Genomic DNA, 13124 nt, shown 5'->3' on the forward strand with positions numbered 1-13124 from the left:
TTAAACTGTCTCGATCAGCTTGCCTAGAGGCGAGAGCACGTCGACAGCATAGGATCCACCAACGTTGCCTGGGTTGAATATTAGTATACGAATTTTAAATACGTGCGAGGGTCAATCATACCGGCAGGAGAGTAGTTGCACACGGTGAACCAGGCATCCATCTCATCGTACAAGGTACCCTTCTCGCAGAATTGGGCAGCACAGCCAATCTGGGTAGAGTCCTTCCATAAAAGTTGAGTAAAGTGACCCCAGCCCTCGAAGTCGTCCATGGGGGGGTCGGTGAGGCCGTAGTACTGAGGCAAGAACTTGGCAAACTCTCCGTTGTACCACATGTCAGTAATGGCCATCTTGACGGCACCGACATCACCAAGTTGCTCAGCGTTCACACTCTGCGCCCAGTTGGCCAGGTTCTGGCCGTAATGTCCGCTACCCTGGTTCCTAAACGATTGTCAGTATTTGCTATAGTAACAGAATATTTGGTAACATACATGTCGTGTGCAAATTTGCAAGTAGCAGCGGTGTTGCCAGCGTAACCAGCAAGCTCATCACTCCAACCGACTTCAGGAGAGGAGTGGTTAGAGCGGTGGATGTTGTGGTGCTCAATGGCCACGGAGATGAAATCGGTTCCATAGCTAGCTGATGAAGTTGCAGCTTGCGAAGAAGCAGGCGCCTCGACAACGGGTAGCGAGGTGGTCTGGGGCACAGCCGAAGGTGTCTCAGTAACGACAACCACAGAGGGCTGTATCGAGGTAGGCTGAGGAGCAGGCAACTCAGGAGTCATCGTAGCGACCGGGAAAGAAGGAACAGAGGTTGTTGCCGGCTGCTTTGCGCCACCACCCCAGAATAGGGTGGGCTTGGTGGGCTCGCCTTCCGTTACAGTAACAGTGTCGTAGTCCATGATCCAAGTAGTTTCCATCTTGCGCTTCTCTAAGGGGGTGGCCATGACTAGCGATGCAGCGCCAGCGGCGACGGCAATTGAGTATCTCATTTTGATCGGAGTAATCCTGGTCGAACCTAAGAAGCTGTTAAGTATGAGTATATGAAGCATCACCCAAAGGTAAAGGAGTGTATGTGAACGGAATAGTGAAATGAGTGTAATTGTGATCAACGTCTGGTGACAAGATCAGGCAAGTTTGATGGGCAATAGAAAACCTAAGGAGAGAAGGAAGGATTCGGGGACAATAGACAATCCATGATACCACACATGTAGTTTTAATATCATGTCTCGTTTATCGAACTGGATACCCGCCGGCATGTGTCGAGACTCGAAATCTCGATCCGCTTTATTCAAGCGTAGCGCTTTGTTGGTGGCTGATTATGAACGATTTGTGCCTTGAAGTGGAAACAAAGCTCCGCCATATGTTGAACATCGAAGATCCAGCAGACACACCCCGGACCTCGCTTCTAGAATATGAAAATAGACAATGAAGTGAAAGCCACATACCTTTATGTTTCGGTACTTGGAAATGTCGGGTTGAGTTGATTGAGGTTGAACGAACGATGGACTGTACGGATCCTTCTGGGAACTTATAGTACTCGAACGATGGTATTCCGGAATCGACGATAGCCAAGTTGATGTATGGTTAGACAATAGACAATAAGCACAAGCTTAGTCGACTGACGAGTTCCAAGTTGGACGGGTTCGTATATTGATGCGGTGAGAGGGTGAGGTTGCTTCCGTGAGCTGATTGATCAACAATAAGACGTCTGGCGTCCCAATAAAGAATGACTGTGAAGAAAAATGAGTGAGTGAACCGATTTACTGGATCATAAACCGGCTATTTGGAGATTTTGGGAGACAGCGGTCAGACTTGTCAGGTCGTTGAATCAGGTCGCGACGTCTACAACGAAGCACGAGAGGATTGGCTGGGTTATTTTAAGGAATGAAAAGTGCGCCGAGGCGGACAACAAAGAGTGTAAGTGGTTGGTCGGAATCTGGGTCTCACGAACGTGCTGTTAAATTCGGAGTTCAGGCCAAACCTGTTGAGGGAAAAAGAGAAGAAACGAAAGTAGTGAATGGAGGGGAGAAATATAGGGAGTGAAGTATTGAAAGGAATGAATGGGAGTGGATGGGACTTGGCCTAGAGACGAATTCAATTGGAAGAAATTGCGGCGTATGAGGTCAGTGGAAAGGGTGGAAAGAGCAAGATGAAAGGGTCCGATGTTTGGCAAGGTACCAGGTACCGTTTAATTCGCAAGGTGGGACAAAGAGGGTACGTACCGAAATAAACTTGGTTCACCTGGTGAGCGCAAGGCAGCTTGGGCAAGTGTCAGGTACTCCAAGAATCTAAGTGGCTAGACCGCTGCCACGCTAGGCTGGGTACCTAGGTAGGATCCAAATTGTCGATCCTAGCGTCATTTTAAACTAATGTTTCCTGCACTTTCTTTAAAAAAGGGGGTGTTACTAGCATACTATGTACGTAGTATAATGTCAAGAAAGTCCCAAGTACGACAATTCAATGCACTCCGACGAGTAAAAGTCTGTGACATATACAGTAGTCACCTATCATAGCAGCATCGCATTGCATCTCAGTATATTGGTTGATCAATGATACGTGCGATACCGACAACTTGGTACTACTGCACGTGTGGTATCAATATAGGTACTATGTATAGGAATGTCTGTTGGTAGTACAGGAACAAAACCTTCAACCATAGAACCTTCAACAATTAAATAAGATATTGAACAATTCAGTATAAGATGTTCAACGATTAACTAAGATATTGAACAATCAAGTAAGATATATTATACTCTCCCAGTCACCTAAGTATGAGATATAGTGATGCCTATCCAGTTAATTCGGTGACATGGAACATGGTTTCAACTTTGACCATTTTTGATTCCCAACGTAGTTGAAATATCCATGGATATCTATGTCCTAAAGAATTGCAATATCTTCGAAACAATTTGCCTTTGAAAATCCAATGGTGAATAGGTAAACATGGACCTATGCTGTATGTATGTTGGTTGGTATGTAGGTCCGACATCACGGCTAAGAATGACATACTGATTGCACCTATATGCGGGTACACATCCATGATCAATTGCCTACTACCAGCTAGGTACGCTGTAATATGTACATAATTCAAATCGAGGCTGGACTTACCGAACCAACCGACAAAAAGGATTCTAGTGATGTTACATAGACGCCGAAAGTAAAAAGTCTATCGAAAACCTTGAAGCCGGGGTTCCTGATCAACAGAACCAAATTTTGGATTGTTTAATGGAAGGCGGGCTGGCCGCCTATCAGAGTGAGTTGAGAAAGTGATGTGCAAACGCTACGCTCTTGTTAGTAGGTCGCATATGCGGTTGTGTGGGGTTCCTGACCTAATACGGGATACTGTACCAACACGTCATGTATTACCTTCCTCACCTTAGCTAGATTTTCGATGATCCAATTTCTTATATTTCCTTTTTCTCTTCGTTCATGGCATACTATCCGATGATGTTCACTTCTTAATTTGTTTCTATTTTATCTTTTCGTAGATTTCTGTAACCTAAATATTTTCTTATTTCTTAATCATTCTTTTTACCAACTGCGAAAGTCCTTTGATCAAGGGACCTTATCTCGGCATGGATACCATGAATACCATAAATACCATGTGTTCTCCTGGTTGGTCATTCTTTGGACTTTAAGATCAGACGAAACCCCTTGTGTGTTTCCAACCCCTGTAGTAAATCTGGTGCCTTGCAGATTCTCTTCCCGCCAGCCCGCTGAGAAAGCAAGCGCGGGGCAGAGAAAAAAGGAAAATGACCCAGAAGGGTAACCGGGGAATGATTTGATTGGCTGAAAAAAAGGTTGACCATATTTTCCGCCAACCCCTCCCCCGAATATCTTCACCCCTTGAAGCCCCTGAGCGACTTTAACCACAAATCCTGGGGTCAGCCCGATCTCATTTATCCAGTCAATGCTCTGTTTTCCATCAAAGCGCCTAGAATTCTTAGAGCTGCACATATCATGAACGACCCAGAAAAAAACATCAGATGAACCTGTTTCACTTATGTAATCTCCGCTAGCTAAGCTTGCATAGTTTATCTTAGCACGTTTGTTCATGCGTTTATTGTCTGCGATACGAATCTACTAAATTTCAATCTGAAGTTGAAAATCTGCAGCTCTGTTACCAAGTAATTAATCGTTACGATGTTTGCCGCTTCTGACTCGCATTAGTATCACCTTAATCTCGAGTATCTCGCCCACCAATCCATAAACTAGTGGGGTTTTACGTGATAGACGGGCTGATCAACTAAACAAACATGCAAGTATTATCATTGGTCTTTAGTTTATTACATGTTGATTTTCGGGGAACATGAATCATGAATAAGAACTAGGCGACCGCCTGCGCGTCGCTAGCCGGTGGGTACGGGCGGCTTACTTACACCACTGAATCTATAGGTTTTCAGGTCTACAGGCTGCAGCTGAATAAACGTGAAACGTTTGGGCCACCGCCATAGAGACCAACTGCTTACTTCAGTAGGTACTTGTTGTACATCTAAACGACTCAAGTACCTGGTAAGATGATCTATCATCTATCAACATTGTCCTTCGAGGGACCAGGGACAGCAATATCGAAATTCTTTACCAACGCAGCACGTTGGTCGCCGGCACATGGATTGGTGACCCATCCGGCAGCACCCGCGGTTATTAATGAAAAAAAAAAAGTTACCCGCACCATACCGAGAGCTAGGCCATCTATCAACACGTGAGAAAAATGAAAATATATTAACCCCATTAATTACCAAGGTAGGAATCTTATTTCGAAATTGTTACGTGTAACAAACTTTTGTCTTCTCATGTTCCACGGGATCTGTGATCGTGCGAATATAGACAAAACATGATGTTTGCGTACAGCCTCAAATGGACGATGAAGTTTGTGCTAGGGCCATCTCTGATCCTCATAGTCCGCCACCCTGCGATGGTTGAAGCAGCGCGCCCAAATTACGAGTATCTCTACACCTAACATACTAGGCAAGTAGGTAGGCTATGTCCTAGAATCTCAACATACAGCCTAGCAGAACGGCGTCAGAATAAACGGGCCATGTGCGAACCACCAGAAATGGTACTGTATTACACTGTGCTCTGATTTATCCCCTGGACTATCTAACTAGGCATTTACGGATTTTGCCACAACACTAGATAGTCTAGGGGATAAGTCAACTCACAGTGTATCACAGTAGTATTAATACATGGCTCGCACATGGCTCACTTATTCTGACGCCGTTCTGCCTAGGTACAGTAAGGGTCATGACATACCTTAAGTTGGGAACTACGTGGGCACACACTCTATAGCTCATCTCACCACAGCCCACCGCTTTTAGGATTCATGATTCACTTCACGGCTTGTCCTTGGGGAAATAAGTCATCGTCAGGGGTTGGTCTCTTACGTCTTACACCCCTTTGACCGAAGCAAACCGAGTCAGGGACATTAAGCCCAACAGAAAGGATAGGGAGGTGTGGATATTTGAAGTAATAGGTTCATTCTACCACTATCTAGGTCGGCATTTCTACCAATGTCAGCAAGGCTTCATTACTCGCAGGATGGTTGCAGTGCCATGATTAACAAGCCGTTGGGTGAGTTGGTCATCTTATTGACCTCAAGACCGCTCTCAGAGCTTCACGTGTCCCTTAAATCGATTAAGACCCAACTTCACTATATCGTAAATAACATGCAGCTAATTAGGTACCTATTCAAAGTATTAGGCCGGCACTCGGCCGTTGTTTTCATTCAGCATATGATCAGGTACTGTCGGATATGTACGTATCCGCCGGCATATCTACGACAGGAGTAACCAGCCGGTCTCTGTACCTCCGACTCATATAAGGTAAATTACCAAGAGCCTTTTGTCTGCAGGCATCTAGGCATCTGGGTAACATTTCTATCACCGAAGTATTGAAACTCGGAGATAAGTTCGTTATAGCGACGGAGCATCGTATGGTTGTCGAGCGCTGTTCCTCATCACACGCTAGCTGGATCTAGTCAAGACTTAGGGGAGGAAGCGCTACGTTTCGAAGCCAAACAGCCACTTACATAAGTCGGACCAATCCTCTAAAGTCAGTATAACGCCTCGATGTCTCAGGCCGGCTTGTCCCCAACACTACAGCGGCTGCCACCCCTAAATCCCGATTCTGAGACCGCCCCAAAAAGGGTGGAGGTGAGATGTATCGGGTTTCAACGTGACACTGTCTCGGTGAACACACGCGCCACCTATGTGTTCGCACGAAAGGTGTCCTCACCGCCACCAAGTGGCTTTTTGACGTCAACACTCCATGTTGCCGTGCCTACAGCCCATTCTTAGCTAAGCTCTCAGTATCGCAGGAATCCCACGCAATCCTGAATGGGGCCAGGAAGCTGAACTTTAAGGGGGCTGTAATCCCAGCCTTTCGAAATATGCACATGGTGTCTCTGTGTTCTTCAACTTGGGCGAGACAAGAATAAATTACCTCATACCTAAGGTATAATGAGTAAATATTCATTCATGTGTGAGGTATACCCATATTGTAGCTCGCCTGGTCACCAGCTTGGCGAAATATCATATAGTTGCAATATAAGATCAGCAGATATCTGGATCACCGTGTTCGCCGTCACTCATTAGCTGCCCTTCCGGCATTCTTCCGACGAGTTAGACACATTGAACTGGCTCGTACGACGTAGGTAACCCACACTCGCACACGTTACTACCCGCGAACTAAGAAACACGCCCACGCTTTTGACAATGGTGGAGAGAGTTTTCTTCAACGTTATCCAGTGCTGTAGCGAATAGATTATAGCGATTGCCACCGAAGCCATGGCGCTCTTCGTCCAAGACCATCTCCGTTTGCGGGGAAAGAACCGCATTTGACAGGTTGTGTAACTTGCGAACCATTGATACTATACTCTCGACAGCTCGAGGATCTCTCGATTGTGACAGGTGGAATCGAAAAAAATCCATTAGCCCTAACAAGCCGTGTAAGGGTCGACGAACTCATTACATAGGCGATATAACGTTACCTACTCATGAGGTGACCTACTATTCGAACGGTGACGGGACAAGATAACCCGCGATCCCCATCCCCGTCTCTCAGCCGGGCCACCCAAGCATCTCGCATGTCTAAGTTACGGCGCATTAGGCGCTTCTAGAAGCCGCAGCCGTGCACCCGCCAGCCTCCGTGTCTTCCCAGACCCGGGGCCTTTCGTTACAGAACCAAGACAACATCTCACCCCCAGCTACGCTATCCCATGCCATGACGCGGGGTGTGTTCGTCTTGTGCACTTAGTCACCTCTTAGGCATCCGTACTCATGGTTTTCAAACAACCCGCCGCTGCGCGTATCCAGACTTCCATACCTCGCTGATCGACATTGCCTAGATGGAGAATCTCCTACCTGTGTCGCCTACCCCGCAGACGCCCAAGTCGCGCAGATAAGGATCCGTGTGCCGTTCGAGGGGACGCCATTGTGGCTTCTGCTGCTGCTTCTCGGCCGCATACGTCCGCAGTTGCGCCGCGCCTCTCCTCCCCCTCCCCCTCCCGCCCCCCAAAATCCAGCTTTCCTCCTGCCGTCCCGTCGCAGATCTGCGCAGTTACTCCAGATCAGACGACCGTGTGCGCGGGCGGATAAGCAGGACGAAGCTCATGCGCGCGAGCCGTTGCGGAAGACTACTTCCCACTAATGGGGGCAGAGAAAAAAACACGGATGTTGTGTGTGCGCCTCCCGTCTGCACGGTCGGGGGTTTTCTAAGCGAGGCTTGCTGGATGTGGCTTTTTATTACGCGTGCTTGGGGGTAAGTCCGTTACCTTGATCGATGTCCGGCCCTTTTCAACACATATTTGGGGCTGGGAGAGGCTTGCGTGCGTAGGCATGGGGATAATGTGAATCGACCACGCGCTGTTAGTTGGACTAGATAGACTTATTGAGACTTGAGTGATGATGAACGTGGAATCCACGCAAGCTTGTCTGAGATGGTATGAAGACGTATGGTAACGGCCCTGTAGGTCTGTCGAGGCATGTTCAAGGGGGTGACGTAGTGGAAGCAACGTTTTTTCTTTTCGCCGTTCATGTAACTGGTCACAACAGTACATGTTGTAAGCCCTATGACCCCATAGATCGGCGTTCTAACTCGATTATGTTGCCACCGCGTTGGCGTATACGATGGTATCTAAATTCCAAGAGGATATAGGCCTAGGACAGACTAATAGCTTTCTTTTCTCGGTTGCCTGCCTGATGTTTCGTGATATGGACGCCTGCGCATCGGCGCCGCCACAGGGCAAGTAACGGATATCTAGGATATCACTTACCTCATTTGAGGAACGTCGACCTGTCTGTGGTCTGCTCATTAGTGACCCTTGAATTTTTCTGCATTGGTTCACCGGAGAAAATGAAAACCACCTAGAAAGAGGCGAGTAATAGGGGGTATGAGGGACTAAAACACCAAAAAGCTCAGTCTCGTGGATCCAGAATGCAGGACCTACGAAAAGACTAGGTAGTCTTCTGTTAGAAGCCTAAGGTCAAGTCATGGTATAATTGTTAGCAGTAGGTATGAGTCTAAGATGGGCTGTTTTATTTCAAGACTCCTTTCACCTTTGTGTAAGTAATTTCAATGATGATGATGCCCCCTTAATTTCTAGTTCCCTAGTAGTTGTATTACTAGGTAGGTACGTTTCTGTGCTGACCTGTCTGATAGATCAAGCTCGTTTCTGTAGGTATTTTTCATGATTTCGACACAGTAAAGCAAGAGAACGAGTATTGGTGACTCTGCGTCCCATATTGAAATGCTTGATCAACGGAATCGCATATTGAATATAGTAACCATGGACACATCGGTACCAATGGTAACTGAATCAAGGCCCTTTAGTAAACGTTGTGTTAACCTGGCCTCATTTCTTGCTTATTTACACGAGTAATGTTAACGCCTCTAATTCCCAGCCAAACCAAAGCTTTCTTATGCTGCTGGCGCATCGGCCTGAGCGGCTTGTGCTGAAGGCGATTCGATGGCCTTTCCGAACGGCTTTTGGCCGCGGTCTCTTAGAATAGGGTAGTGGGCGTAGATCTGGGTTGTCCGGAGATGGACCGGGATCTCGTTCTTCGGGGCACCGGGGATGGTCTTTTCCAGTTTCTATCCGTTCATATTAGCTATACAGATCTTCCAAAGTTTGGAGAACCAGGAACGTACTAAGTTGGTATATACGCAGCTGTTGAGCTTCCACTCTTGCTTCCGGCACTGCCATAGCTGGTGGTTGTTGTCATCCAGACACTGCCAATGCTTGCGGAACTCCTCCAGACAGTGGGTGTTGATGTCGCCAATCACACTGGAGGCGCATCTTGTTACTCTTCGGCCTTCCTTCAAACATTCCAACTCTCCCCTGCCGGGGTTCTCATTCTTGCATTGCATGAAGTCATCGTTGTAGGGTTGACATCGGGCACCGATGAAGAACGCAGCTGAGAGAAGAGGCGCAGATGTGGCACCAACCTCCTTGACCTTTGGAATGTTGTCCGGTAGGGGGGTGGTATCGTAGAGAGCCGTCTGGTTGAAGCTATAGAAGCAAGTTAACAATGACACTCGCAAGTCTCAGAATTAACTCAAGAGAAAGGTTTCGTTATGGATCAATTGACGTTCTGCTAATTGTATAGATCATTTAAGTAACATACACTGGTTGCCTAGCCGCCATGGCTGCGATATTGGACGAGGTTCTCTGCGATTTGTCGTGTGTAGTCTGAGCAAGCTCGGAGGGTTGGAAATGGTGCAGTTCAAGGACGAGAAAGTGACATCAAAGGTTGGTGGTTAGCAAATTGGAAATGCTGATTGGCTTTAGCCACATGGGGCTGAAATAGAGTATCCGCGTCCCGCACAGTTTATATACTTAGGTACATCGGTACTTCAATATGCTGCGATTGCCAATACAACCTTAGGTACCTATGTAGATAAAGTAGATAAGCTGATAAGGACCGCAGCTTTCAGCCACGGTTCTTCTGAGGCTGAAGCTAATTGGGATCAGAAGCTGGGATTTGTTTTCTTGATGGAATTTCTATGTGCTAGGGCAACGCGAGTAAATATCGCGACGTCACAAAAATTATCAATTGCAGCACTCAGATCTCATAAAGAAAGCTTTTGCTCTACCGGGTTGGTTTCATGGACAATTATTAATTTGTCCCACACCACACACATGAAATAAATCATTTAAACACCACCATGAGCTAAAACCCGAAACATTCTTTCACTCCACCATCACCATCGTCCGGACGCGGCCTTCTATCTACGCGATCCTTTTTATCGCAAGGCTATATCGCCTATTCCTCTCTTTCAATTCAATTTTTATCGATTCCATATACCGAGCTTGGTTTCTGCAATAAGCCATGTCTCTCTTTGGGCAGCGCCCTTCGGGCTTTGGCACTCCTGCGAATACCCTTGGTCAAAACCAGGCCCCTACCACATCTTCCCTCTTCAGTCAGCCCCAAATGCAGCAGCAGCAGCAACAACAACCTCAGAACCAACAGCAATCCAATCCGTTCGGTGGAAGTTTATTAGGTGGAAATACGTTTGGCCAACAACAACAGCAGCCTCAGCAACAGCAGCAACAGCCGTCTAATGCCTTCGGTGGAAGCTTGCTAGGCCAGACGCAAATCCAGCAACAACCACAGCAGCAGCCTGGAGGTCCTGGCTTCATGAATGCGAGTCAAGGACCGGCGCAGCGTTCCAGCTTGATTTGGGAACCAGGTCGCGAGTCGCTGAGTAAGTTAACCATTTTACTGCTGCAATTCCCATGTAGGCAATAAGCTAACTACGATAATCGTAGCCCACAAGCCCGTCACCGAGCAAATCGAAGGAATGCTTTCGAAATGGTCTCCTAACAATCCTAACACCGTTTTCAAATACTACTTCTACAACAAGGTCGACCAGGCGCGCGTTCCCTTCTACCAACCCTCATCCGCAGAAGATCCTCGAGAATGGGAGCAAGCCGTCCACGACAAACCGGGTCCTGGCTACATGCCTGCTTTCGCCACTGGCTTTAAGGCAGTCAGTGAGCGCCTTATCATGCAGAAGCAAGTGTTAGGAAACTATAGACAGGCTCTACACTCCATCAACTCTAGTCTAGACGCAATTCTCTCGCAACATGACCTCCAAACAAGCGTGCGAACCCTTAACGCCCGACGAAAGCATGCGATGCTACGGCAAAGATGTCTCGCGCTGGCAACCAAGGTGCAGGTCCTGCGCAACCGTGGATATTCTTTAGACAAGGAAGAAGACGAACTAAAGACGAAGTTAGAGACTCTTGACCGAGGCGTAACAGACCCGGCCCTAAGCGCACGAACAGAGGAACTCTGGAGCCGCCTAATAATGCTGCGGGGATATGCTGATAGCCTTCAACAAGAGGTTACCCAACGTGGCGCGGAAACGCAGGAAGGTATTGGAGAGGAGAACGAGGCACAAGCTAGAGAGGTAAGTTTGGTCCCCTCATACACTCAGGATCATATATATGACGCTAACTGAATTCTTTCTTCTTTAAATAGATCCTAGAGAAGTTTGACAAGCAATTGCAGTCACTCAAGACCGCACTAGAACAAGTCAAAAAGGATTACGACGAGTGGACCGAGGCAAATCCGTCTCCGAAGAAGTAGTACAATCGGAAGAGGCGACATGAAAGGAAGGGCCTTGATTCCAATATCGTATGAAAGAAATGATCCATTAATGCGAGTGGACGTTCGGCTACAGGAACCTTGGAAGTTTGGGTGATCTGTACCAATAGGAATTGGCCGTAGGAAACCGCATCAAAGCCCGGCGTTAGGGGACGTCTACTTTCGATATAAAAGGATGGCATACTGGGGCTTTCTCCCAAACACACTCTGGTCTTGTGACTGTGACTAGGGACTTGTGCACTTCTCAACTTTCAACTTGTCTTGCTCGAGCGAGTCCAGTTTCTTCATGAGAAGTTGAGATCCATATCGGCTCCTTGAATTACGTAGGGCACCTAGGCATGCGGTGATTACCTAGGTACCAACCTTCCCTCGCCCGTCTATGTAATGTGTTATACAGCCATAATACCGTAATGCGGCATGTCTCATGCGCCAACCTTAAATGCTATAACCGAACACCTTTTGATACCCAGTAGGTAACACGTTGGTTGTTTTCATGAAAAGGGGCATTCGTATGTATCGTAACGAGTATGTCCACCACTTGCCCCCATAATCTATCGTGGTTGAGGGGTCATCGCCATTTCAGTATTGTACAAGGGTCGTGCGCCCGCGGATTTAGAATACGCTCGATACGGCATCGACGGCGAAAGGGACTAATAAAACACATTGTTAGTAGCCTGTTTATACTAGAGATATTGAGATATTATATGAGATTTAGTATAGGAATAACATACCGAAGTAGAGTATGACGGCTGCGGCTAGGAAGCTCTGGACTGTGCCAGTGGCTTCAGCCTCATGCTGCTCGATCTCCTCTTGGGTGAACTGGGGCGGTGCGACTATATTTTCTTTTTGTTAGACGTCATAGATAAGGACAATTTCTGTCAGATGCCGCAATCACTCACATCCTCCAAACATTTTGTATTATGTTTTGTGTATGGTTCTTATCGTTATACGAATGATGTGGTAATGGTTGTTTGGTTGAATTCGATGTTGGATATTTCCGGTATTTTTTTCATGTCACTAAATTTTTTTAATTGGTGATGACGGAGAAGCAGCTGAAAGAAGCTCGGGCACATGCACGTCCACTCGGCTCCCCATTTTAAGCCGCTTAATAAATGTTAGTATTAGGTACAAAATAGCCTGTGCGGTGCGGAGTGACGCTAACACAAAGCAGGAACAGCGTCAAAGGTTGTGTTACCTGCTTGTATTACCTGTGTTGCCTGTATTACCTAAACATGCAGCAGGCATCGTGCCATTTCCAGACCCAAACAAGCACTTGGCTAGCACTTGCAGAAAATCTATTATCCATCCATCCATCCAAACACACCGCTTCGGTGGGTCCCGCCACTACTTTGGTACAGATTCCTCTTGACTGCCGTCGAGTCGAAAGATTAGAAAAGTCCGAAGCGAACGCTATCGGCGCTGGTTCTTTCCCGGAAAGACCCGGCGACTTTCAAGGTTTCGTTATCTTCGCATGTTTGTACTAATCGATACTAATTAATACTAATTGATACTAAAT

The 13124-nt window shown here is 47.0% G+C and overlaps 4 protein-coding genes across 4 annotated transcripts; 1 reads left to right on the plus strand and 3 right to left on the minus strand.

Moving 5' to 3' along the window:
• On the minus strand, positions 1–988 carry GGS22DRAFT_187224 (PR-1-like protein; the record flags this gene model as incomplete). The annotated part of the gene is made up of 3 exons (XM_047964559.1): positions 1–68; positions 122–438; positions 489–988. The coding sequence occupies 3 exons, from the start codon at positions 986–988 to the stop codon at positions 1–3; spliced, it is 885 nt and encodes a 294-aa protein (XP_047819827.1).
• Positions 989–8564: 7576 nt separating this feature from the next.
• Positions 8565–9752, minus strand: GGS22DRAFT_159557 (NADH dehydrogenase, alpha subcomplex, subunit 8). The gene is made up of 3 exons (XM_047960804.1): positions 9623–9752; positions 9147–9507; positions 8565–9089 (listed from the first exon to the last, which is right to left on the minus strand). The coding sequence occupies exons 1-3, from the start codon at positions 9640–9642 to the stop codon at positions 8916–8918; spliced, it is 555 nt and encodes a 184-aa protein (XP_047819828.1). The 5' UTR covers positions 9643–9752; the 3' UTR covers positions 8565–8915.
• Positions 9753–9988: 236 nt separating this feature from the next.
• Positions 9989–11863, plus strand: GGS22DRAFT_159558 (nucleoporin complex subunit 54-domain-containing protein). Its single transcript, XM_047960805.1, has 3 exons — positions 9989–10703; positions 10768–11411; positions 11483–11863. Exons 1-3 carry the CDS (start codon positions 10328–10330, stop codon positions 11588–11590), a joined length of 1128 nt encoding a protein of 375 aa, XP_047819829.1. The 5' UTR covers positions 9989–10327; the 3' UTR covers positions 11591–11863.
• Positions 11864–12054: 191 nt separating this feature from the next.
• On the minus strand, positions 12055–12652 carry GGS22DRAFT_122573 (mitochondrial outer membrane translocase complex, subunit Tom5). The gene is made up of 3 exons (XM_047958265.1): positions 12508–12652; positions 12340–12441; positions 12055–12258 (listed from the first exon to the last, which is right to left on the minus strand). The coding sequence occupies exons 1-3, from the start codon at positions 12518–12520 to the stop codon at positions 12221–12223; spliced, it is 153 nt and encodes a 50-aa protein (XP_047819830.1). The 5' UTR covers positions 12521–12652; the 3' UTR covers positions 12055–12220.
• Between the last annotated feature and the right edge of the window lie 472 nt (positions 12653–13124).

The sequence above is a fragment of the Annulohypoxylon maeteangense genome (genome assembly GCF_022496945.1).
Source record: "Annulohypoxylon maeteangense strain CBS 123835 unplaced genomic scaffold GGS22scaffold_6, whole genome shotgun sequence".
Lineage (NCBI taxonomy): Eukaryota > Fungi > Ascomycota > Sordariomycetes > Xylariales > Hypoxylaceae > Annulohypoxylon > Annulohypoxylon maeteangense.